General features: G+C 37.9%; 1 protein-coding gene across 15 annotated transcripts in view; it reads left to right on the top strand.

The window, feature by feature from the left end:
* Nucleotides 1-24,829, top strand: part of LOC131429786 (dual 3',5'-cyclic-AMP and -GMP phosphodiesterase 11-like) — a 346,593-nt gene that overhangs the window by 263,483 nt on the left and 58,281 nt on the right. For 7 of the 15 annotated variants that reach the window (XM_058594134.1, XM_058594136.1, XM_058594138.1 and 4 more), the window contains one exon: nucleotides 19,049-19,702. The exons of the other annotated variants lie outside the window; for them this stretch is intronic. In XM_058594134.1, coding sequence (XP_058450117.1) covers nucleotides 19,645-19,702 — 58 coding nt within the window. In that variant the 5' untranslated portion in view covers nucleotides 19,049-19,644. The remainder of the gene's footprint in view (nucleotides 1-19,048; nucleotides 19,703-24,829) is intronic. 15 annotated transcript variants of the gene reach the window in all.

Here is a 24,829-nt window from a genome sequence, read left to right as displayed (position 1 = left end):
TTCAATCACCCACCAAGTTCCTCTGCGTCGAAAGCAAACGAAAGAACGGGATGCTAGTCTAGAATATATGCGAAAAAATGTTCCGCTGCGGGCATAATGATAAATTAGCTTCGATAGACTGGTGAACGATGCAACTTTATTGAGCACGTGCAGTTCCCCGGAAGCCAGCATGAGGAAAATGCACTCGGACTGACAATCGTTGACCACCAACCGCCATCATCATCATCATCATCATCATCATCATCGTCATCGGTGCAATCCTGAATGGTGAACAACTTCAATCGAGGTTTTATAATCATTCAGTCTGTAGGCACTGCATTTATGATTGTTGATGATTAAAGTGCACACTGACATGCGATTTCCCGTCGAGATCAAGAGAGAAGTAGGAAATCATTCAATATCGGTTCGGTTTAAGATTCTGGGTGGGTAATCATACTATAATGCGTTTCCATCGCAACGGAAATTTTTAATAGCTGTCGTTTCACATTGAAAACTTTCGAAGAAGCGGATTACTTTGATTTTGCACTATCGATCGCTCGACTTCTGCTGGAAGCAGAACAGCAGGCGATGGTTAATGGAACTATACTTAGAATCCTTTTAAAACTTTTTTGTCGGCCACTGTCCACCATGATTACGTAGGTGCTGATTATTAATCAGAAAAGCGCAAAAACAAACTTAATGTAATGAAATTGACTAGTCCAGATTCAATTAAGTTTTCCGTCGATTTAACAAGATTTCATGATAGATAGCGTTAGTTCCTGCGGCAACTCGCGCCAAACGACTCGGAAAAGACTATTTATTCTACACGTGCGGATTGAATTTCCCATCTTCAAGATGTTCATCGTCTTACCAGCTTAAAAGAAAACTTTGCACTGCTGTAATGGCAGCGCCAACCGTCGACCGAGAAACTTTGGCCCCATCATCGCCGTCAACCGCTCCCGCACCCGCGTGGTCCCATTTGGTACTAGAAAATCATAAATTTCCGCAAGATTTAGCAATCTATGTTCAATGAAATATCGCTTCCGACTCTTACTCAATATACCACTTGTCCGTATGCTAAGCCATTGAGCTCGAAATGTGGCCAAACTTTTCCGATACCGCTTCGGAATTCACCGCATAAGCGCACATGGCGGAGCTCAACCAGTGTGACATTGGAAACTTTTTCAATCGACGGAACTATTTGCAAGTGACCTTCCGCCCGCAAGGCAGCCGCGTCCTGTGGATGTGGGCTGACGATTATGGTGCTCTGTTGGTGGAAGATTTTCTGCACGTACATCTCTGTACTGTTTTAAATGTTCGACTAGAACTGCTAGTAGGTGGAAAAACCTACACGTTTAACTCGACGAAGAGTTATCCGTGATGCATGAGCGGAAAAAACAGACTAGAAAAACCTGTTTTAATCTATCTAGTGGTGTGATAAGGCATTTTTCATGTTACTCATATTTTCATAAATATTATTACGGGATTCTTAAAAAAACTTGATTAAAAGCAAGAGAGAAATCAGTTCCATTTTCGGAACTTGAGCTTGAGCTTGAGCAACTACCCTTGGTAGCTATTCCGTTACTGATCTGGATCAGCTGAAATTGTACAGAGAGTACCTAGATGATCCGACCTGGGACTGGCAAAACATCCTTTAATGTACATCTCCTGGTAACCCCAAAATTCATTTATCAATACCGGCGCCGGCCAGGCCCTCTCGTAGATTGCTTAAGGAATGAGAAGGGATGATAGTCCAACACTTGTTGTATTACTGCGCATTCCACAAGTATCACGGGAGAAGAGCTAAATCTAATATAATTTTCAGTAAAGTAGTATTCGCGCGCAATTTAGTATGTTGCGGTTTCAAGATGCTCGGATGCACCACAAAACTCGTGGATTTCCCAAGTGAACGTTTCACCAATATCCGATACTGACATCCTTGTCTTGATTCACAGTTCTTATTCGTGGAAACTGAAGACAAATTATCAATACTGTCGCGTAACAAATTAAAACTTCCCATTTTTTTCTAAATGATGCCTGCTACAAAACAAACGAATAGGATTCAATGATGAATTGGTTTTATCGGTTGATCTCGGCAGTCGGCTACCGAGAAAAATTATTAATTTATCAAACAAACTAGTATTTTCCTACTATTTATCCAATATACCGATCTATGTTATCTCTGCTTTTGACCGATTTACGAATCTTCATAATAGAAGATTTTTATCAATCAATTTATAATCTTGAATAACAAACAATAACACGGAAGAAGGAAAACCACAAAATTTTTCTCAGAAGCTAGTCGGAAAATGATAAGTTGAATGAACGTTAATTGTAGACGATTTGTATTCAACTGGCGCATCTTTTGATGTAGAAGATCATTAGGGTGGTCCATGTGTGAATTTAAACCTCAATCCAAACTTTCCTAAAAGAGTTTAAACATAATTGCACTTTACAGCGAAGTTGTAGGAAATTTTATTTTGAGCAACATTGCTGAAAACCATCATCTTCATTTGATTTCATCCTCTTCATTTGATTGAATTACATCAATTTTTCGGAGTAAAAATAGGGTTGATATCGAAAAATCACCTTTTTTGTTGTAACTCTTTTGTGAACAGTTTTACGAAAAAATCGTCTTCCGAAGATTTGTCAAGCTAATTATTGTACACAATTTTGCTCAACTAAAAGGCCGAGCAAAGCCTTGGTATTACATTCCTGTAGTGGAATTTGACCTTCTGTTTCAACAGACTTCGCAGCCAATTCAGAGTGTACAGAAAAACCAGTGCATGGCTGGTGCTACGATTGTACTGACACTACGAATCCTTCCAGGTTGGGGCTAGAATATACGAAAACTGGTTTGTAAGACCAGCGCCCTATCCATTGAACCGCCAATTTTGCTCAACTAAGCTTTTCTATATAAGCTACCATTCGAAAGTTATGATTACTTTTTCGTCAAAAACTAGTCAACCTTCTAATATAAATATTCAACAGATGAAAGATCGATTAAGACTAATCTCATAGGGTTTTCGAAAAGTCATAAAATAAGGAAAGTTTGAAGAGAAATCTGGGAGGGTATTATTTGACAAATGCCATTTTTACACGTTTCAATTCTAGCATGTTTTGTTTTGGGCAACGTATTCATTGAGGGAGTACAATGAATTCGATCAACTTTTTTGGGTTTTTTTTAATTTCAAAAGAAAAATAAATAAAGATTAATCAAAGTCCATCGCTAGTTACTACTTTTTTCCCATCTCTCTGGCCATTTCTGAATTCCATCTCTAAAACATGTCTCGTCTATTGAGATGATTAAAGTTTGAAGTCAATTTTCGATTTCTGCGGGTGGGGCAAAGTTTCTCATTTAAGCGTTTCCAAATATTTTTTCATTCGCGACATTAGGCCGAGCGTTGTCATGCAGGAGAATAACTTTATCATGTCTTGGCTTGGAAAATTCGAGGAGAAATCTGGGAGGGTATTATTGTTTAGCTCATTTAAATTAGTGTTCAAATTGCCTTACAAAAATTAAAAAAGTCATATAACTCTTGAACGCCAAAACGAGCTTTCTAAGTGTCTCATATATCATTTTCTCGAAAATGATGAACAAGAAAACTACAGCCGAAGTACTAGTATATTCAGAGCCTTTCTCATTTTCATTTTCTCCTGTATTTTACAGCAGAAATTCCCAGAAATACTGCAATTAAAAAGTTCAGAAAATAGTTTTGAATACTTTTATTGCATAATACTACTACATTGATTCACTTCATTTAAGTTTAAGTTAGTGAAAATCTATTCATATGTGAGAAGCTACATGTTATCACATTTGATTATTATTGTCGGTACTTCCGGAACCGAAAGCTGGATATCGGCATAGTGGCATTCGGTTTATTCAACCATGTACTAATATGACCTACAAATTTATTTACAATTCTCTATGAAAGTTTGAATTTTGAAAAAATAATGTACCAGTAGCCGCACTAGGATAAAATTCAGTAGATAAATCATGGGACTATCAATGGTTTGTTTGTTTACAGACTCTCATGGTCTGCAAGCTAGATAAATTAACTAGCCAATATAAAGAGGTAGGTTATGAAAAAAAAAATTCTTGAAACTTACATTTTTACACTAATGCCGTTTTTCATTTTTTTTATTTTGACGGTGTTTCATTGCCATTTCTGCTCGAAAGTGCAAAATCAGAGCAATCCACGCCACCAGTGTTTCTCAATGAAAAACGCCATAAGCACCCTACCTCCGGAAGCAGGGTTTAACTCGAATGAAAATTAGGATATTCTTCTGATATCTTAAGACCTTTCATTTGAATCTAAGTTTGTGAAAATCGGTTCAGACATTTCCGAGAAAAGTGAGTGACATTATTTTCACCAATTTGATGCATATCACCCTGCAATTCTGGAACCGGAAGTCGGTTCTAAATAAAATTCAGGAACTTTGTATGGGACCGTAAGACCTTGTTTGTGAAAATCACTTCAGCCATCTCCGAGAACAGTGAGTGACAATATTTGGCACACACACACACACACAGAGAAATTTGATGGGCTCGTCGAGCTGAATCGAATGGTATTGGCCATTCGAACCTCGGTTTAAAAGTTCGTTTTTGCAGTGATTGTATAGCCTTTCCATATGAGAAAGGCAAAACGACTTATTCCGTCCACCAGTAAATTTATACGTCGTGTATAGCGCAATTTTTATTAAGTAAAAACGTTTAATCAAACCTACTTACGTACATGTTTTACGTGGCCGATCGAATTTATTTTTGTTAGTCAGTATATTTGAGCAATTCCAGAAATGCTTACCAGATCATCCGACACGAATTTCTCCGATTTGGATGAAACTTTGCACATGGCTTCAGTATGGCAAACCTTAAGTTTTGAACCGATTGAGAGGTCAATCCGACTGATTTTTAAAAAGGGCATATGTATTTTTGCATTTCACCAAAATTGCCTTTTTCAAATCGATGTAACTCGGAAACCGTTAATTGTACAAAAATGGCGTTCAGGAAGAAGTTGTAGGGAATCGATTGGACACTTAAATTTGTTCAAGATATCCAATAAATTTGTTCATGATATCCTTTCTTCTAAAAGTAGCTGTTCTTGAGATACTTGGATATTTAATTATTTTTTACATTTCCATGAATTGTTTATTTGCTTGCTATAACTACAATTATTACATGTTCTGAATAATTCTCAATATACCTTAAATATGTTTTAGGTTTTTGAAAATTGTATGAGTACTACGTGCATCGTCATTCGAATACAGTCTTGTGACGATTGTGGTTTCTGAAATCGGAACGAAAGAATGGTATTTCTGTCATTTTGATATCCTTATGAACGCTACTCCACTCGGTCACACTCCGTTCATATTCTTCTTGTGACACGTAACAAAAAGACATGGTCGTAAATGCATCTCGACGTCTCTGCTCTGCCCATTCATTGTTTTGCAGTTGTGATTGGGTACGGTTTCCGAGTAGCAACGATTTGAAAAAGGCAATTTTGGAGAAAAGCAAAAATACATGCGCACTTTTTAAAAATCAGTCGTAAGTCGGATTGACCTCTCAATCGGTTCAAAACTTATGGTTTGCCATACTGAAGCCATGTGCAAAGTGTCATCAAAATCGGTGAAGGTCGATTCTGATTTTGTCGCTTTTTCGTCTACTCATTCCTGGAATTGCTCATTTTTTTTAAATATTGGATCTCGTTGCCACTCTTTTTCATAGGGAAAAAGAGCTTTTCATCCAGCGACGATTGAGGAATACTTTATTCGCGGCTCGTCATGTCATCGATTGCTTCATCGTAGTTGTTATTGTTCTCGAACGTATCCTCGGAAGAGGTTTTGGGTTTCTTCTCGTTTTCTTTGTTGTTCGAAGTTTTGGGTTCGTTGCTAATAATAAATATTGAATTTGGTCGCGAAGGCCAAGCTTCATGCTTTTTAGATCGTGTTTAATCATTTCGAATACGCTATTGTGCACTACACTGTATTGTCTTTATTTCTGTCGTCTGGACCGTAAGCGATTTTCGACTGTGTCGTATGAAGTGTGAACACGAACCGTGTACAGCACTTATATTGTACTCAAGGTTTTCATACAACATGTCCATATTATAAAGTGTGGTACCCTTGATCAAAAAGTGTGGCACTCGCAGTCACCCGATAAATTTTTGTTAAGCTTGCCTATCCTATCTATCTTTGATATTCTATCAAATATTTAGCGTGCTCGATCAAGTGAAAATTGGGGCGATTTTTTTTGGGTTGATGTCCTCTTCGATGCAATCCACTTTGTTTCAAGGCTAGCACAGTCAGACGTCCCAGGTTGGCGGTTCAATGCATAGGACGCTGGTCTTACAAGCCAGTTGTCGTATGCTCGAACCCCGACCTGGAAGGATTCTTAGTGTCAGTAGGATCCATACACGGAGAACCCACAGATCACAAAATTACAATATTGCAATTGTTGTTTCACGCCCTGGTTGTTTCAACTAAAATGTTGTTGATTTAACTAACATATCTGTTGATTTTGACATAACCATTCAGGTAACCGAAATTGGTGTATTCAAATGCTGTCACTTGGTGGAGAACGAAGACAGCAAAAGGCAGAACAAAAAACCTCTTCATTTCACCAGAAGCGTTTCATATTGAAAATTTTCAATGGTAAATGAACGTCATTTATGTTAGTTTTATGTAAGTGAAAGTATGCAGAAGAATATAACAGTTAATTGCAAAACAAGTTTTCCATGTGTTAAATAGATATTCCTACAGTATAAATGTTTTAATGTCATCTGAGAGTAATGTATTCTAGGACAGTTCATGTCAATGTTATTAAAACCGCTTAACGCATTAGGTGTACCAGCGAGCCATTCTGCAAGTGAAGGAAAAATTTCCTAATTCCCTGTGACCATTTTTCTGATGAGTTCCCTTTTGAGAATTGTAATCTTTTGGTTCATTTCTATATCCTTTGTGAGTTTAGTGATAAAGATAGAAGCAGTTAATTAGGTAAAATTTCGTTGTTCAAGCAGTGAACGATTAGCTGCCCCCCGAAGAGGGTAACAGTAAAAAATATTTATTGCAATTGGCGTTTTAAGTTCAAATAACTGAATAATTGGTTGAAACAACTGAGACATTTTTTTGCTTTCATGCATACAAGTAACTTTGCTGGGATTGTGTCTTTGCTCAATTGCACGAGTGACATCTCATTGAAACGTTTCATTGTTCGCTTAGGGTGTTTGGCATTGCTCAACTGAAACGTTTCATTACTTGTTGGGTGTCGTTGCTAAGCTGCCAGCACGATAAATCAAAAATGACAGATTAGTTAAAACAACAGTCGATTAGTTGTACCAAATTTCAACCAATCAAAATCAGAAAAACAACTAATATTTTAGTTGTTTTGCGATCGCTGACTTTTCCGTGTAGTACTAGCCATGCAATGATTCTGTACACTAAGAATCGGCTGCGAAGTCTGTTGAAACAGAAAGGCTAAATTCCACAAAAGGAATGTAATGCCAAGACTTTGCTTTTTACAGTCACTTGTCAGCAGAGATGCCAGATATCTTATAAAGTGCTGCAGAAAATCAAATTCTTCGCCGACTGTCGTCAAAATTTACAGACTTTTGAAATAGCCGCGCTGTTTTTTTTTTGCTCGCTAAGCTTGTTTTGTGTATCATACTTTAAAGAGAAAGGAACGTCCGCTGACATTTTTTGGATTTACAGACTTTTGCAACCCTGTCTGAAGATATTTGAATTTTTTACCTGGCATCTCTGCTCATCTGTAGCGACAGTTAGCCTAATTTTCATGTACTTTAAGAATGGTATAATGCGTTTTTCAGGCATACTTCTATTCGTAGAATTCAGAGGTTGAAAACACGTAACGAAAATTTGTTTATTTTTGCTACCGCAGCTGTAAATCGCTTCTGGAATAAGAAAATTCCTATCAAAACTTGTCCGAAACTTCTTCGAACGTGATGTTTCAGTCATTCTTTCTTGTAAAGTTCGGAAATTGCAGAATCATTAGTTTATCTGCCGATGTAGATCGCTTGTCGGATCAAAAATTTTCTGACAAACCATATCGACAAAATGATATTTTATCTGTCTGAAACATCCTCTAGAGCCATGGTTAAACTGAAATCCATAATGATTGATAACCGTCGGTCTGCCCGAAGAGGTAAGTATTTATGTGAAAGAGTCTCAACCACCGCAAGCAGCCTGCATTTGTGTATCCGTTTCGCGGTTGTACTTGGACCTAGTGCCGAAATACTACCTTAATAAAAAAAAGTTCTCTGAATGACCAACGTGTGGCGCTCTCAATCACCCAATTTGATTTTTTTTAGGTGGCATTGATATATCAATATTTCAGTTGAACATTTGCAAAAATTACGCTGTATTGAGTACATCTGCGATTGTACGTGTCCTCGATTTTGTACAGTTTTCAAAATGGAAATGAATTTGCAACAATGAGTTAGCATTAAATTGTGCGTTAAAAACGGTTTCAATTAAGCGACGACATTGCAAATGTGAGAAAAGTGTTTCGGCAACGATACTCTGAAGAAAACAGTCGTTTATCAGTGGCACGAACGTTTCAGAAGGGTCGTCGTTTTCAGTGGAAAAAGAAGGCGATGCTTACAAGGAGTATTATCCGGACGCTATGAGACGTTTGCGTGAAGCAATTCGTTGAAAAACACCAGATTTGTGGGCAAACAACTCGTGGATCCTGTACCATGATCGTTATCCGTAAACATTTGGCTAAAAACGAAACGAATACCATTCAGAAACCACCGATCTCACCTGATTTGGCTCCTTGTGACTTTTTCCTATTAGGTCGTCTCATGAAACCGCTCCGTGGAACGCGTTTCAGCACCCGAGATGAGATTATGGAAAAATCGCAGATGGCTCTGATGGCCGTACCGAAAACTCAATATAAAAACTTGTTTTAATCCACCTAGTGGTGTAATGATGCCTTTCTCATATGTAATGCAGTGGTATTCTATTCAAAATGTTTCTCTTCGATTTTTTAAAAGAAATCAAGAGATTGTTTGTGCATAAACCAGTATAACATACAGAATGAAACAGTGCTTTGCTCGCGTAGGTCATTCTTAAGAAAACGAAGTTGGTTCACTATTATATGTACTTCCAGCACCGGAACCCGAGAACCGGTATTATCGAAGTTGGTTCGTATTTAATTTGTATCCGAAAATATACAGTAATTTTTAATAGGACCATACGACCTTTCATTAGACCCTAAAATTGTGAAGAACGGTTTTGACTATAGTTTAGATAATTTTTTACGTTTTGGTTTCGCCAGTTTAAGTGACGGTGTAGAATATTTAGCACACTTTAAGGACTATTCACACATATCCGGTCCGGTTCAGTGCCGGCACAACACCGTGCACGGATACTGATATTATTTCATTCGTTTTCTATGCGCGCATTCACACCTATCCAGCACAGTGCCGTTTCAGTGCAGCTCGCCGTCAGTGTCGCGTCCGTCCGGCAAACTCAAATTCGTCGTCACCGATATTTTTCATTTTCACTGAAGTCGGTATGTCATTGCATTGGCTGTGCCGGAACGGAAACAGCACGGAAACGGAACGGAAGGGTACCGATAAAAAAGAACACTGACGGCGCACTGAAGGCATTTTCACTGAACCGTCACGGAACTGAAATGTGTGAATAGTCCTTTACCCAATAACTCCGGAATCGGAAGTCGGATCCGGATGAAATTCAAGAATTTCGTATGGGACCATAAAACCCAATTCTAAATTTGTCAAAATCGTTTTAGCCATATCCGAGAAAACCTAGTGAAATTATTTGACACATACACACACAAAGACACACACATACACAAACACACACACACACACACAGACATCGCTCAGTTCGATGAACTGAGTCGAATGGCATATGACACTTGGCCAATCAATGTTTCGAGGATTGCATCAAGGGCTGGCATAAGTGTGTTGCAATACGATTAAATACCGTCAACAAAAAGGCGGGTGGGTAATGTCAGAGACATAACTGGATGTCGTGAATACGTAAACAACTGACATGTTCCTTAACACTTCCGAATATCAATTAGTTGATCAATTGTATGATTTGTGCAAGCATTTCCCTTTTTCACATTTTTCGCAAAAAAGAAGGTTTCACTTGCTCTCGATTACTGTGAATTTTACACAGCGAAAAGTGCACAAATCTAACCAAACTGTTCTTGATTTGCACCAAACTGAGGATAATTACCTTCGGTTTGCGAACAACAAATCCTAATAGTTCTTCAGGAAACTTTTAGAGCCATTAGAACGGCTGATTTTGTGTAATGCTCTCCACCGTTGTTTTTTCACCAATGCTAATGACTGGCAGCTGTGACGTAATCGCTCTTGTCGAAAGCGAAACTAGCTTTGCAAACGACACAAAACACATCTGCTCGCAGTGGCGATAGAATCCAAACTGATTCAATTTTTGTTGAGAGGCTTGTTTTTACCTGATTTCGTTTGTAGCGTTTTTCACTAATGGGCGGTCCTAAAGGCTATAAAAATATTCGGGTTTGCATAATTTATTGAAATGAACTATCAATATGCTGTAGGGATTCGTTTCTAGCATTCAGAAGGACCAAATTGTAGAACTCATCACGATTTTCACCACTTTTCGGAACATTTTTCTCGAACGATTTGTTGTACAGCAGCAGATATTTTATTCTCTTCCTTAGAACGCGTTTTGAATGGCTGGTGTTGACATGGGTCAAATGAGACAGGTTTTTCAATAGTGTACTATTGAAATACTTCAATGCTTTTGCTATACACGTTTATATTTCGATTCTATTGGTAGTTAGATTATTTAAATCCTTTCACAGTTCACTAAGCTATGAACTTTAAAAATACGAGAAAGGCAAACGCGCCTTATGAATTATCCTCTTTGATACTCGTTTATACCAAACATTTAAGAAAAAATAATTTTGAATGATTTGAGATGATGTCACGCAACTGAAAATTTTATCATAAAATTGTGATCATATTTCCGATGGCATGTAGCAAAAATTATGTTGATTCGTTAGATACAACAAGAGATATTCACGATCAAAAACTTATCACTCTCTCAAAGCGTAAATTTTGAAAAGGCACCCCATAGTAAAGTAAGTCGTATTCACGACAAAAGCCTTATTAAAACGTGCCAATAAGCTTTTAGATTAATAACGCACTGCCAACTTTATTGCGTTATAAGGTATCCTTCAAAACCCCGTCCTTGAAGTACTTTATGATCCCAGTTACTACGCATAACAATCATAATTAACAACATTGCCACTTAGGTGCTGCTGCTGCGATCATAACCGAATTGAAGTGCTAGTCAATGCCGTAAAACGTGCCTGTAAATGGATGGCAACTAATTTCTTTATGACAGTATGACAAGTGCAATGAAAGTACCTTTTGTTCGAGTCGTTAAATATTCACCAAAGGCCATCTGGCCATTACCATAAATTTTTCGGTCTGTACTTTAATGGAAGCTCATCGAAATTCGGCAAATAGTGCGTGTGTCGACCTCGTACTCAATTTAATTGTTATGCTTTAATATCATCAATAAGCCGATCACCTATCCCGGGACGACTTCGACATCCTCGAAAAGATGGACGACGCTCTAAAGTGACATTGGCACGCGAACGGAATGAATAATAATATTGAGTTTCCAGTGTTTATGAATCCGATCAAAAGGAACGATTAGGTTTTGAACGTAAACTCTTAGCTTTGATGGTAGTTCAATTCTTTAAAAGTTAGGCATACTGTGTTTTACAAAGACCTCACGAATACATGCTTTAAAAATTGATATGTCTGGACATGCCTAACTTGAGTTTGTAAATTAAAATAGTATTTTGAATACCGAACGCTATGTCAAAAAACAATAGAAAAGTTTACCGTTTTTTAACATTACATTTCTCACACGGGATTATCTTTCCAAATTTATTTCAAAATTGTGTTTGAACTTTTGAATTATTTTTATGGATAAAATAAAAAAATCAATGAAATCTTATACAGCAGAACAAAACTCGAGAGTTGAGAACAGTTTACCTTCCGAGGAAAATACTTCACGGCAGTAAATTCACACCGCACTTTTTAAGTACCCTGTACACCGTAAACACCGTAGTGGTATATATGGGATTTTGGAAGTGTCGAAGTACACATTGAAATAAAATTTTGGAACCCACCGAGCGGTCGTAAAAGCAGCGGAAGCATGCAAAGCAGCCAGTAGAGACGACAGTTTGGACAATAGACTATCAAGTAATAACAGTGCCCGGAATGGTGCTCAATTTGGTTTGATTGCGTGGCGCTTAATTTTACAGCTTTTACTTCTTGGAAGTTTTACGAGCCACCCGCGAGCAAGCAACCGGAACTGGATTTGGACTGAAATGAAATTTTTCAAATTTATGTATGTACATTTCGCTCGTTAAGTGGTTCCCCGGACCGGATTGTTACTGGCTGTGCCGGCGGTTATTAGAGAAACAGAATGCAACAAACCAGGAGCACTTTGCGATAGCGTAAAATAACTTCATTAGGTTGCTGACCATGGTGTGCAAGTTTCTCTGATGTTTTTTTTTTTCTTTTTTTAGATCAAAAAGCTTTTAAAAATGTTTGACCTAATAAAATTACCAACATGGCAAAGGTGTCGTAAAAAATGCAAAAAAAAAATCTGGCGTTTGTTGTTCGTCGAGAACACAAAATGTATGCAACATTTTTATGCACTCAATTTGTTTGGCAAAAGGCTCAGCCAATTTGCACAAACTTAAAATCAAATGAAAGATCTAATGGTGTTATATAAAACTACTGAGTTTTATCCAGCTCCCTCCTATAGGTTGATGAGTACTTTATATCCAAGTGGAATAAAACATGTTTTATTATTTTACATTCTATACGACACTTATTTTCATACTTTGCGATCAGGTTTGAAAAATAATTTTCCATCTTAAATAATTAAACCATCTATTGATGCTTGAAAACAGATAATAGTCAGAGAAAACCCAATCGGGTAAATAACGTGGATGAGGATGTAATTGGAGCGCTAAATCGTTGAAATTTGATCTCAGAAACGGCTGAACCGATTTTGATCAAACTAGTCTCAAATGCAATGTCTACCGTCCTACTGAAACACTATTGTGATCGTTTTGAAATCTATTGGTTTTTGCCGTTATTTGCATATGAGTGTCAAAATATTGTTATATGCGCTTGCCTTTTTTCCATGCTTCGATTTTGGCATCTTTTATTTTGGGCAACGTATTCATTGAAGGAGTACAAATTAATTCGATCAGTTTTTTTGGGGTCAAAAATGCAATTATTTAACAAAGAAAATAATTGAATTGGCCATTTCCGAATTCCATCTCTAAAACATGTCTCGTCTATTAAGGTGAACCAAGTTTGAAGCCATTTTTTGATTTATGCAAAAGAATAAAACCGATGGTCTGCCATATCGTGCTGCATTCGTCAGTACAACCAGTAATCAGAAGGAACAATGTCAGGAGAGCATGGTGGGTGCGGCAAAATGTCCCACTTAAACGCTCAAGTATTTATATTTTTAATATTTTTAAATATTTTTTCATGACTTTTGCCCATGAGGCCGATCGTTGTCATGAAGGAGAATAACTTTGCCATGGCTTTGCTTGTATTCCGGTCGTTTTTTCGTAGTGCACGGATCAAACGCATCAATTGCAGCCTATACCGATCAATCTCACATTATTGTAATGTCTGGTTGTAACAGCTCATAGTACGCAACACCCTTTTGGTTCCACCATAGGCACAACATGACCATCGAACCATGAATATTCGGCTTTGGTTTGATGTTGAGGTCGATGGCAACAATTGAGAACGGGCATAGCGTAGTATTGCAAGCTCAAACTACGTTTTTATGAATTGAGTTATATGGAAATCTACATCTCCTGTAAATTTCAAATATTTTTCCTGTACACAGTAACAAATTACGAAGCTTACAGGTGAAGTCGATTTACATATGACACAATTCATAAGAACGTAATTCGTAAAATGACTGATTTTTACAAACAATGATAAACATTTATGTCAAACGTACCAAGCCTTTCAAGAAGAAGTGTAAACTTGCATGTTTTAAACTTAAAAAATATCAGAATGTATTGAACTTGTGTTTGATCAATTGTAAAAATGAGTCAATTTTAATGTCGATCTCTGAAAATGTAAATTCTTACGATTTAGTCTAGGTGGATGTCTACAACTAGAATTGCTGGACAGAACTCAGACTAATACGTATTTTCGAATAAGATTTTCAAAGTATGTAATTCGTAGCAAACTAAATTTATCAGATATATTCTAAAAGCTTTGTCTAAATCAAAAACTAAACAGCAGATCTCAAATGTATTTAATAGCGTTCTGGTTGACATGGACGGCCCTACCATTTCTAAAATTTCCTAAATTTTTTCTATGTACACACACAGTCATTTGTTATAGTCGTTGAACTGAGTCGATTGGTATATTAAACTCAGCTATTCGGGACTCGAAAATTGTTTTCTAAGTTTGCACCTTTTGCCGTTATCTCTAGGAAGGTAATAGAATTGCTGCAGAAACTGACTTTTGATCGGAGCTCCGGAGACTCCTAGTGTTATATGCCATTCGACTCTGCTGAACGAGATCCAAAAATGTCTATGTACATTTGTGTATGTGTATGGGTGTGCACCTTTCTAAAGATGTTCCTCTTCGCATAATTTTCTCGAAGATGACTGAACGGGTTTAACAGGCTAAATCTCGTTTGATGACTACTATTGGGTTGTGAATCAAGTTCGAAAATGAGTTGGCTATGGAGATATAATGGTATAGGGAACGGGTCATCTCGCCGAATGCCATTTCGCCGAATCGTTTTGCCGAAGAAATCATTTTGCCGAAAGGGTTGTTTCGTTTATCTCTCAAAATTAAATAGGAATTTTCTTGGGAATTGCATTCTGAAGATTCTGAAGATTTCTGAAGCCTTTCTGGATTATATCAGAGATACTATTGTAGTTCAACAAAACGAGAGTAAGCATTATCATTTTGCCTATTTCATATAGATTTTGACAAACTTAGATTCAAACGAAAGGTCCTACGGTCCTGAATTTCATTCGGTTCCTGAATTTCATCCGGATTCGACTTCTGGTTCCGTAGTAAAGTGTGTTCAATATTGTAAACTGGCGAAAACTGTAAAGAAATTCTAAACTGGGCTAAAACCGTTATTCCCAATCTTAGGGTCAAGTGAAAACTCTTATGGTTCGTCCAAAAATTACTGCATATTTTTGGCTACAACGAAAATTTCAATCGTCGTTTAGAGTACGATGGCAAAATCGTATAAAATCTTCAAAATTTGAATAAAAACTAGTAGAGTTTGTACGTCATGTTAATTGGTGGCCGTACAAACCGACTTCGTTTATACCGGTTCTCAGGTTCCGGTGTTGGAAGTACATATAATAGTGAACCCACTGCGTTTCCTAATGGATGGTCTAACCGATCAGAGAACTGTTTCATTCTTCATATAATACTAGTTGATGCACAAACAATCCTTTGGTTTCTTTCAAAAATCGAAGAGAAACATTTTGAATAGAATACCACAGTATTATATATGAGAAAGGCATCATTACACCTCTAGGTAGATTAAAACAAGTTTTGTCTTTATTTCAAATCAAATCTAATCACGATATGAAAACTATTGAAGAAATCGGCGAAATGACTCTTTCGGTGAAATGGCGTTCGGCGAAGTGACATTCGGCGAAATAACCCTTTCGGCGAAATGGCTTTCGGCGAAACAGCTTTCGTCGAAATGGCCCTGATCTAATGGTAAAAATGACATAACCGACAAAACGCATTTTGTCGTGAATACGAATTACTTTACTATAGGGTGCCTTTTTTAAAGTGTAAATGTAGTTAGCAAGTACATCATTCCGGTTGGTTCAGGTCCAGAGCTCAGTTCCAGTTCCAGTATCAAGAACTCCGTTCAGTATTTAACATTTTGCGGGACACCCGCAGAGTCAGTTTGCCTTCAAAGAAGATCGATTGCAACATCCTTCTGCTGGTCGTTTGCATTGGAGCAAAATACAACGGCAAGTGGACAATGATGGGGAACATTATGCAAAATTAGTCCTTCTAATGGTTCCAAAGAATTATACAGATTGCTTCTTTTCAAATCGGAGATAAGAATTATAAATTTAGTGTAAATCTAGATTAATTTGATTAGCTTTGTGCACTTTTCGCAGTGAAAAGTTCGCACCAAACGAGTGCGAATAAAGCTAGCATATGAGTGCTTCTTGTTCGCGAAAAATACTTCAAACAGTGTTGAATATCGCAGAGAATTCCACAATTTGGCTCTTCTAAATGCCAGAAATGAGTCCCATACAACATTTCGATAGTTTCTCTCACTGAAATATGCAAATCCGAAAATGAAATAATCGACATCAAAATTCCGTATGTTGCCATTTTTTCACTCTCATTTCTTCCGCGTTATTTAATTGTGTGGTAGGAAATATTTGTCGCTAATAGGTCAATCTTTAGTATAAATGCACCGTTACAATTCTGGAAGCGAAGCAGTAAAAGTTGCGAAATTCACACAATCAACTAGTGCGAACGATTATCATTTTTATTCGTATTCACGTCCGCCAGTTATGTCTGCGATTTTACTCACCCACCCTTTCAAGAATCAGCGAGAAATCTGTGTTACATCGCTAAAACCTGAACAAAAATCGCGCTAAATCCGCGCGATCGTCACTATTCTATGACTTAGCAAAAACTAGGCTTTTTTTACATGGTAATGATGCTTCGAACTGCTAAATTTACTGTATAGCAATGAATTTGTGTTCGTTTTCTATGATGAGTGCTGCTCAAAATAAAAAAAATATCAGCACATCACAAAAGACTCTTATAAATTTACATCTATCAGTAAAAAGATGAAAAAATATGACATGGTTTTACAGCCTAAATTGGCTGAATTTGACATCAAAATAGACAGAGAAATCAGATATAAATGCTTTAAATTATGTGATATCAAGTTATCATTCCAACAAATATGGCATGCTTTGATTTACATAATTCAACTTCATGCCGGATAAGAAACCGGCATGAAGTTGAATTAAGGATCTTCTACTCCTTCGGTACATTGGAACGCGTTTATTCTTTCAGTCGAATTTCGATTGTAGATCTCAGTAACGCTTGAAATTAATAATTACTGGCCTTAGGCGTGAAAGCACCAGTGTATGTGTTTTTTTTTGCGAATTGCTTGTTTTAGTGTCTAGTCTCCAATTATTTTCACCAACGATGACAGCAGTAACTGTTTCGTGCTGGGCAAGGAACACTCTGTATATTGCACTCTTACTATGGTTAAGTTGGATTTATTGCACTATCTTAATATCCCGGTGCGTTCTCTTTTTTTTAGAAATTTAAATTTTATTTACTGTTGGTCAAACACGACAACGCTGAAAATCAATAGCGATTGACCTTGGGGCCGCGTACCGGTGAATTTTGTTGATTGGGGCGGCTCATTCCAGAATCGTCTGATTGTCCACAACGCTGTCTTGTGTTTGTCTTTGTAAGTTGGTAATACTGGTTGGTGTGAGTTTGCTAGTTCGAAAATATTGACTTTCATCTGATATAAGTTGGTGAAGTATTTTGTAAAAATTTAAGAATTCCTACTAAAATCCAAATCCAATGTACATCGCTATCACAATGACGAATGTCTTGTAGCACAACCAGAAGAAGTCCATCACGGGCTTCGCGAATCCAATTCACACTTTCACAGCCGATAGTGGATGTGGAGTGGAGCGACAGCTTCTGCGTTTCATTCATTCAAGGATTCTATGTGAACTGCATTGTTCATCTTTTTCCAATTTTTTTTTCATAATGCTTAAACGTATTTTGAAAGCGACAGAACATAATTCAGGGACAGAATTTCGATTATAAATTCAAAATATTTTGCTCGATTCAACTTCCTTTCCTGCCAAAGCCTGTATAGAAATTGTGTTAATATTTTCACTAGCGGCAGCATTGTGCAACCAAGTTGGAAAAACTTTTCCTTGGCCAGCAATCACACAATATAAAAGCTATTTCTTTGTGAATGACAATGCTAAGAAAATGAATGGCGCAAAATAAAATACTAAAAAAATACGCCTGGTTAAAACACAAACCCATTCTCGGCCAGTGGGTAAATTCCAGAACAAATGCAAATAATTGCATTTGCTGTTAAAATATGTATTTACCCCGTTTCAATCGAGCGTGAAAGTTTATGATCACCTTCAAGCCAGCTTGATTCAAGAATGCTGCAAGAAATACCGAACCAGTGGAAAGTCAGAGCATAACGTTGAATATCCTATTTTATGGCTGCGAAGAAGAAATCCAGCTTTGAGAACAATTCTCCATCGGGGAAGAACACAATTCAACATTATTTCTAACGATACCCGTACCCAATCGATTGAGGATAGAAAGTTTAATGAATAGCATCCCATTTAGGAACCTTTTATCTGATTATGACTGGTCCGCTTTGTTCCGAATCCGTTCGTTCGACTTTCAAGTGGTAATGGAGAAATATGAGCAAAAAAAAAACACAATAAATTAGCGAAAGCAAAGGCGAGAAAGTTTGCACATTCATTTGTTCTAGATGACTGGAAAAAATGCTATCCGGTGCAATCGAAAGTCATTGCAGTGCAATGACTATGCATAATCCGGCCATAAGCTGTTAAGTGGCTTTAGTTTCCTGTATTATTCGCTGCTTCCACTTGATCTTTACATTCTATCGATTGCGTTTTCCAAGAGCGTTGTACCAACGTTTTCACATGTACTGCCCATAAATCTTATTTCCGGGAAATATATGTGACACTTCGGTTGCTGTGGTTTCAGGGGCAGACTCTTTGGAAGGAAATCTCTGTTTTGTAGTGTACAGCAAACACCATGCGTCTCCTTTCGGGCGATTGTTTCGAAGGGTATTCAAAATGTGCGAATTCTGCATAGTGGCGTCGTATTGGAGAAGGCTCCTAGACAACCAAATCCTTTCAGTGCCACCTAAATTATTAACCAACCGTGAAAGAGAATTTAAAATAAATGCTTTTACGTTCTACTCAACACAGTGCAGCACTACTGAACGGAAATAAACCGCTTTCGAATTTAAACCCGTAGAAAAGAGAAGAAAAAAAAACTGGCGGAAAAAGTGAATCAGACGCAGTAAAAAGTGTTCCAAATGGAAATGGCACCACGTGCCGATGTCGGCGACATCCGACGAATGAAAAGTACCGTAGTCGAGTTCGTTTCGCAGTGTTGCACCAGTGGCAGTGCCACGGACGATTCGGCGAGAAAGGAAACAATGGGCTACCGGCGGTGGGGCCGTTTGCCGCCGGAACCGGAAGTGCAGCACCGCGTCAACTGTTGTGATTTTATTGCGAAACTAATGTGAACTTAGTGAGGAAGTGAAATGAAGTGCTGCTGACCGGAGGCTGCAGCGGAGTTAACAAACACACATACACGAATCCAGAGAGTAAAAGAAAAAAAAACAGAACTCATAAGAGTGTGCCGCCGGTTCCGGAAGTAGCTGCATTCGTTGTGTTTGTGATGGTTGCGGCGGAAGCTCATCCGAGTACGGCAGATTTACGAGCACAATAAACCGACGGGAAGCGGAAACCCCGAAAGGAAGCGGACTTTTGTACCACCAGCGCCAACCAAGGCCCTGATGGGCCAAAGTGCTAGCATGTGTCGCTTTAATGGTTGTTATAAGAAGAATAAGCAAGGTAACTGTTTTATATCCGCTTTGATTGCTTTTCAGATTCTTTGTTTTGCTGTTAGGAATTGGAGTGTCGGGATCACATATCTGCGGTGTATTTACTTGATGCCAGTCGAGAGCATGCGATTGTACTGTGATGATATCTGTTTCATTTAATAGCAGCACTGGTAACACTAAAGTTGATTTATGGTGCCAATGGCACGAGTTATTTGTCAAATATTTAAATTGGAACCAAGCTCTCATTTCTATGTTTTATTTACGATAAATTTTCAGTAGAAAAATCCTCTTGAAATTCAAAGAAATAATATACAAGCAATAATAATTGAAATAATAAAAAAATGAGTTCTTTGTCTTCAGCTCATCTATGCATACCACTCCAGATAGAACTGCTAGTGCACCCGCAGAATTGATTAACTCAAGTAGTACTTTCCTCTATTTTTATGAGATTTATACCTTTGCTTTTACAAAAGTGAACACAGACTACAAAACTGTTTTTAATCCACCTAGTGGTGTAATGATGTCTTTCTCATATTACTTATATTTTCAAAAATATCACTAGAAAATTCTGTGGAGAATTTTTTTTCCATCTTGAATAAAATAAGAAACTTTCTTTGGGTATAAACTAACATTACCCTTTTCAATTTGTAAACAGTTATGTCGAGGTAATAAAAATTTTACTTTAATTTGTATCGTCGCGCTAAATGATTAAACACACTTCACCCTATAGTTCTGGAACCGGAAGTCGGACCCAGATGAAATTAAACAGCAACCTATGAGACTACAGGACCTTTTATTTGAGCCTGCTTGTGGAGATCGATCGAATCATCAAACTTTTTGACCACTATTCCCGGTACTTCTGGGACCGAGAACTTGGAACCAGTATAGCCGAAGTCGGTTCGTTTAGTAAGTAACTAATATAGCCTACAAATTGGTTTAAAATTCAATATCAATATATGGGACCACGAGATTATTTATTTTATGAGTGGCATTATTTGACACATACTGACACGCATACACCCACAGACACATACATTACTTAGGTTGATGAACTGTGTCGAATAATATAGAACCCTTAGCCCTCTGGGCCAATTTTCACTAGTCAATTTTTCAAGTGATTGCATAAAAGCATCGTTATCATGATCTTGTAATAACACTAACAAGCAGGTTGAAATTGAATAAACGAATTAAAAATTTACAGTTTTTCATCCGAATAATATAGACTTAAATGTGGCAACCCTGCACGCTATACAAAATTGAACAAAACACGCTGCGAACGGAGCCAAGGCGCACGTACCGTCTAGTGTGCTTCGTCATTTTGAATGACGATTTGAATGTCTTGACACTCATCGCCTTATAACATCGAAACCGGAAGTCGGATCAGGATTAAATTGCACAGTATATTTAAAGACTATGAGAACTTTAATTTGAATCATGATTCATGAAAATCGGCCTAACCGTTGCTGTGAAATCAAAATGAGTTCCGTTTTTGGAGATTTTCTTCACTATTATCGGTGTTTTCGGAAGCGGAAACCGAGGACTAGTAGTCCCTAAGAAGTTTTATGTATTTACTAACTAACAAGATGCCAACTAGATGAATTTAGCAGTAAGTTTTATAATAATGTGCACTATCGCTTGTGGAAAAATACTCATGAAATTGAAAATTTTCGCTAATCGCACTGTAATACCGAAACCGGAAGTCGGATCTGGATCATTTTCTCGAGAACTTTTTAAAGAATTTCAAGACCTTTTGTTTGCTTCTGAGTTTGTGAAAATCGGTTAAGTAATTTCCGAGAAAATGGAGTGCGCATTTTTTAGTATGTTTGCACCTATTTCCTTGTAATTCCGGAACCGGAAGATGGATCCAAATGAAATTCAAAAAAAATGTGCGAGGCTATTAGACCTTTCATTTGAATCTAAGTTTGTGAAAATCGGTCTGAGTCATCTGTGAGAAACGGTGACTATTTTTTCCTATTTTTGGGCATATGACCCTTTTAATTCCGGAACCGGAAGTCGGATCGGGATAAAATACAACAGCGGTTCAGATATCTCTGAGAAAATTGAGTGACATTTTTTGTCACACATACGCACACACACACACGCACAGGCAGACATTTTGTGATCTTGACGAACTGAGTCGAATGGTATATGACACTCGGCCTCTATGAGAAAGGTAAAAATATTACAATGTTTTTGCCTTTCTTATAAAGAAAGGTTATGCAATAACTGTGAAAACGGAATTTTTAATATACCATTCGACTGTCATATACTATTAAACTCAGTTCGTAGAGATGTATTTACGTCCATGTGTGTGACAAATAATGACACTCGATTTTCTCAGAGATGAACCTCTTTTCATAAACTCAGAATCAAATGAAAGGTCTTATGGTCCCATAGATTACTATTGAATTTTATCCCGATCCGACTTCCGGTCCCGGAATTACAAGGTAATATGTGAAAATCGATGAGAAAATGCGCATTCAATTTTCTCGGAATTTTTTCAATTCATTTTTACTAACTCAGAGGCACAGAAAGGCTTTGAAATTCTTTAAAAAGTTGGTCCAGATCCGTCTTACGATATTACAGCTCGACAAGTAAAAAATTTTCATTTTCATGAGTATTTTTTTTGCAAGTGATGGTGAAACGAGGTGCAAATGTTTATAAAACTTACTCTTAAATTCATCTAGTTGGCAGACCTTGTTAGTCAGTAGATATATAAACCTACTTTGGTACTACTAATTCCCGGTTTCCACTTCCGAAAGCACCGGTAATAGTGAAGAAAATCTCCAAAACCGGAACTCACGTCAATTTCTCAGCAACGGTTGAACCGATTTTCACAAATCATAATTCAAATTAGAGCTCTCAATGTCTTAAAAGATACTGTTAAATTTCATCAAGATCCGATTTCCGGTTCCGAAATGATAAGACGATGAAAAAAATTCAAACTGTCATACAAAATGATGCGAAACCGATACGCACCGGTACGTGCTGGTACGGAAGAAGAAAACTCCATCGCCTAGCACATAGTGTGCTTTGTTTAATTTTGAATACATCGTGCAACATTGCCATATTTAAATTTATATTAATCTGACAAAACTTCTTAAACAAATTGAAAAAGTTATTGCAGTTTATTCCAAAAAAAGTGATGCTTTTTTTTTTTATTTTTTTATTCATTAATAATATATTTAAAGGCACACTGCTAATGCTCTAAGATGCCAAGAGTATTTTCTTATCTTGATTAACGACTAACTTAAAACTAGGGTATTATCATTAGGGTAGTGACGTATTCCGGTCGCAATGGTCGATTCTGGCAGATTCAGTTGCAGTTGCAGTTGGCGATCGGTAATGGTCGATGGATTGAATGTAATACGAGTGTCTTCCAGATGACGATTCTACGTGGGTCCGCGAGAAACACCCCCAGGCCACGGATACCCGTCGGGTGGTCCGCATGTTGGTCATCGATTGGAGCAGTTTTCCGTGGACGATGATGGTGATGTTACCTAAGAGATTGAAAGAAACATGGAGAAGTAATTTTGTGGAAAACGGAGTGAAAAAAGGGAGGATGGGAACGAATGACTGAATACGACAAAGATCTAATTAGTTGACATCGAGATGGTGGAGAAACGGAGGAAAAGGGAACGAAAAAATTAGTGACAGCAAAAAGATCTTGTTATTTTCGACAGAGATGGTGGACAGACTAGGGATTGGGAGAATCGGGCGAATGTTAGTCTCGAACCTATAGGTGAAGATTATTCTTAGCCTCGACAAGAGAGAGGATATTACGAGTTACACTTGTATATTAATGTGTTTAAGGTACTGGTATATTAGAAGCATATATAAACTATCCCGACTCGCCAACACATCCCGAACCGGAACCTCAGGCGGTCTACCTCGGGCCCTAAGGGATTCCAGTAGCTGCGACCTGACGTCACGATACTCTACGCACGACCACACGACATGCTCGATGTCCTGATAACCGTCGCCACAGGTGCAGAGACCGCTCTCCGCGAGCCCAATACGCCGGAGATGTGCGTTGAAGGTGTAGTGATTTGACATGAGCCGCGACATAACACGAATGAAATCGCGACTCACGTTCATCCCCCTGAACCAAGGTTTCGTCGATACCTTAGGGATAATGGAGTGTAGCCATCGTCCCAGTTCGTCATTGCTCCATGAAGTTTGCCAACTTTCGAGAGTTTTCTGACGAGAGATTCTGAAAAATTCATTGAAGCATATTGGTCTTTCATAAATATCACCTTCTAATGCGCCCACTTTAGCCAATGAGTCTGCCTGTTCATTGCCTGGAATGGAACAATGCGAAGGGACCCAGACTAACGATATTGAATAAGACCGTCCAGATAAAGTTCTCAAATGTTCCCGTATTTTCCCCAGGAAATATGGGGGATACTTTCCTGGCTTCATTGCCCGAAGAGCTTCTATTGAGCTTAGACTGTCCGTGACAATGAAGTAATGGTCTTTGGGCAAGGTTTCAATGATCTCAAGAGTGTACTGAATGGCAGCTAGTTCTGCGACGTAAACTGAAGCTGGATCACTGAGTTTGTAAGAAGCGGTGATGTTTTGATTGAAGATGCCGAAGCCTGTGGACTCGTTGATGTATGATCCGTCAGTGTAGAATATCTTTTCACAGTTGACTGTTCTGAATTTGTTATAAAAAATATTGGGGGCCACTTGAGGGCGTACGTGATCCGGAATTCCACGAATCTCTTCTCTCATGGATGTGTCGAAAAATACAGTGGAATCAGAAGTATCCAAGAATAGGACACGGTTGGGCACAAACGAAGAAGGGTTAATATTCTGAGCCATGTAATCAAAATACAAGGACATAAAACGGGTCTGAGAATTGAGCTCGACAAGCCTTTCGAAGTTTTCAATCACCTTCGGATTCAAGATTTCGCATCGGATTAGCAATCGATATGAGAGATCCCAGAATCGGTTTTTCAACGGTAAGACGCCCGCCAACACTTCGAGACTCATCGTATGAGTTGACTGCATGCAACCTAAGGAAATACGCAAGCAACGATACTGGATTCTTTCCAGCTTGATGAAATGAGTGTTCGCCGCGGATCGGAAGCAAAAGCATCCATATTCCATAACGGACAATATCGTTGTTTGGTAC

Source organism: Malaya genurostris, chromosome 2 (assembly GCF_030247185.1).
Source record: "Malaya genurostris strain Urasoe2022 chromosome 2, Malgen_1.1, whole genome shotgun sequence".
NCBI lineage: Eukaryota > Metazoa > Arthropoda > Insecta > Diptera > Culicidae > Malaya > Malaya genurostris.
Note: the sequence above shows the minus strand (reverse complement) of the source record. Positions and strands in the feature narration are given on the sequence as shown.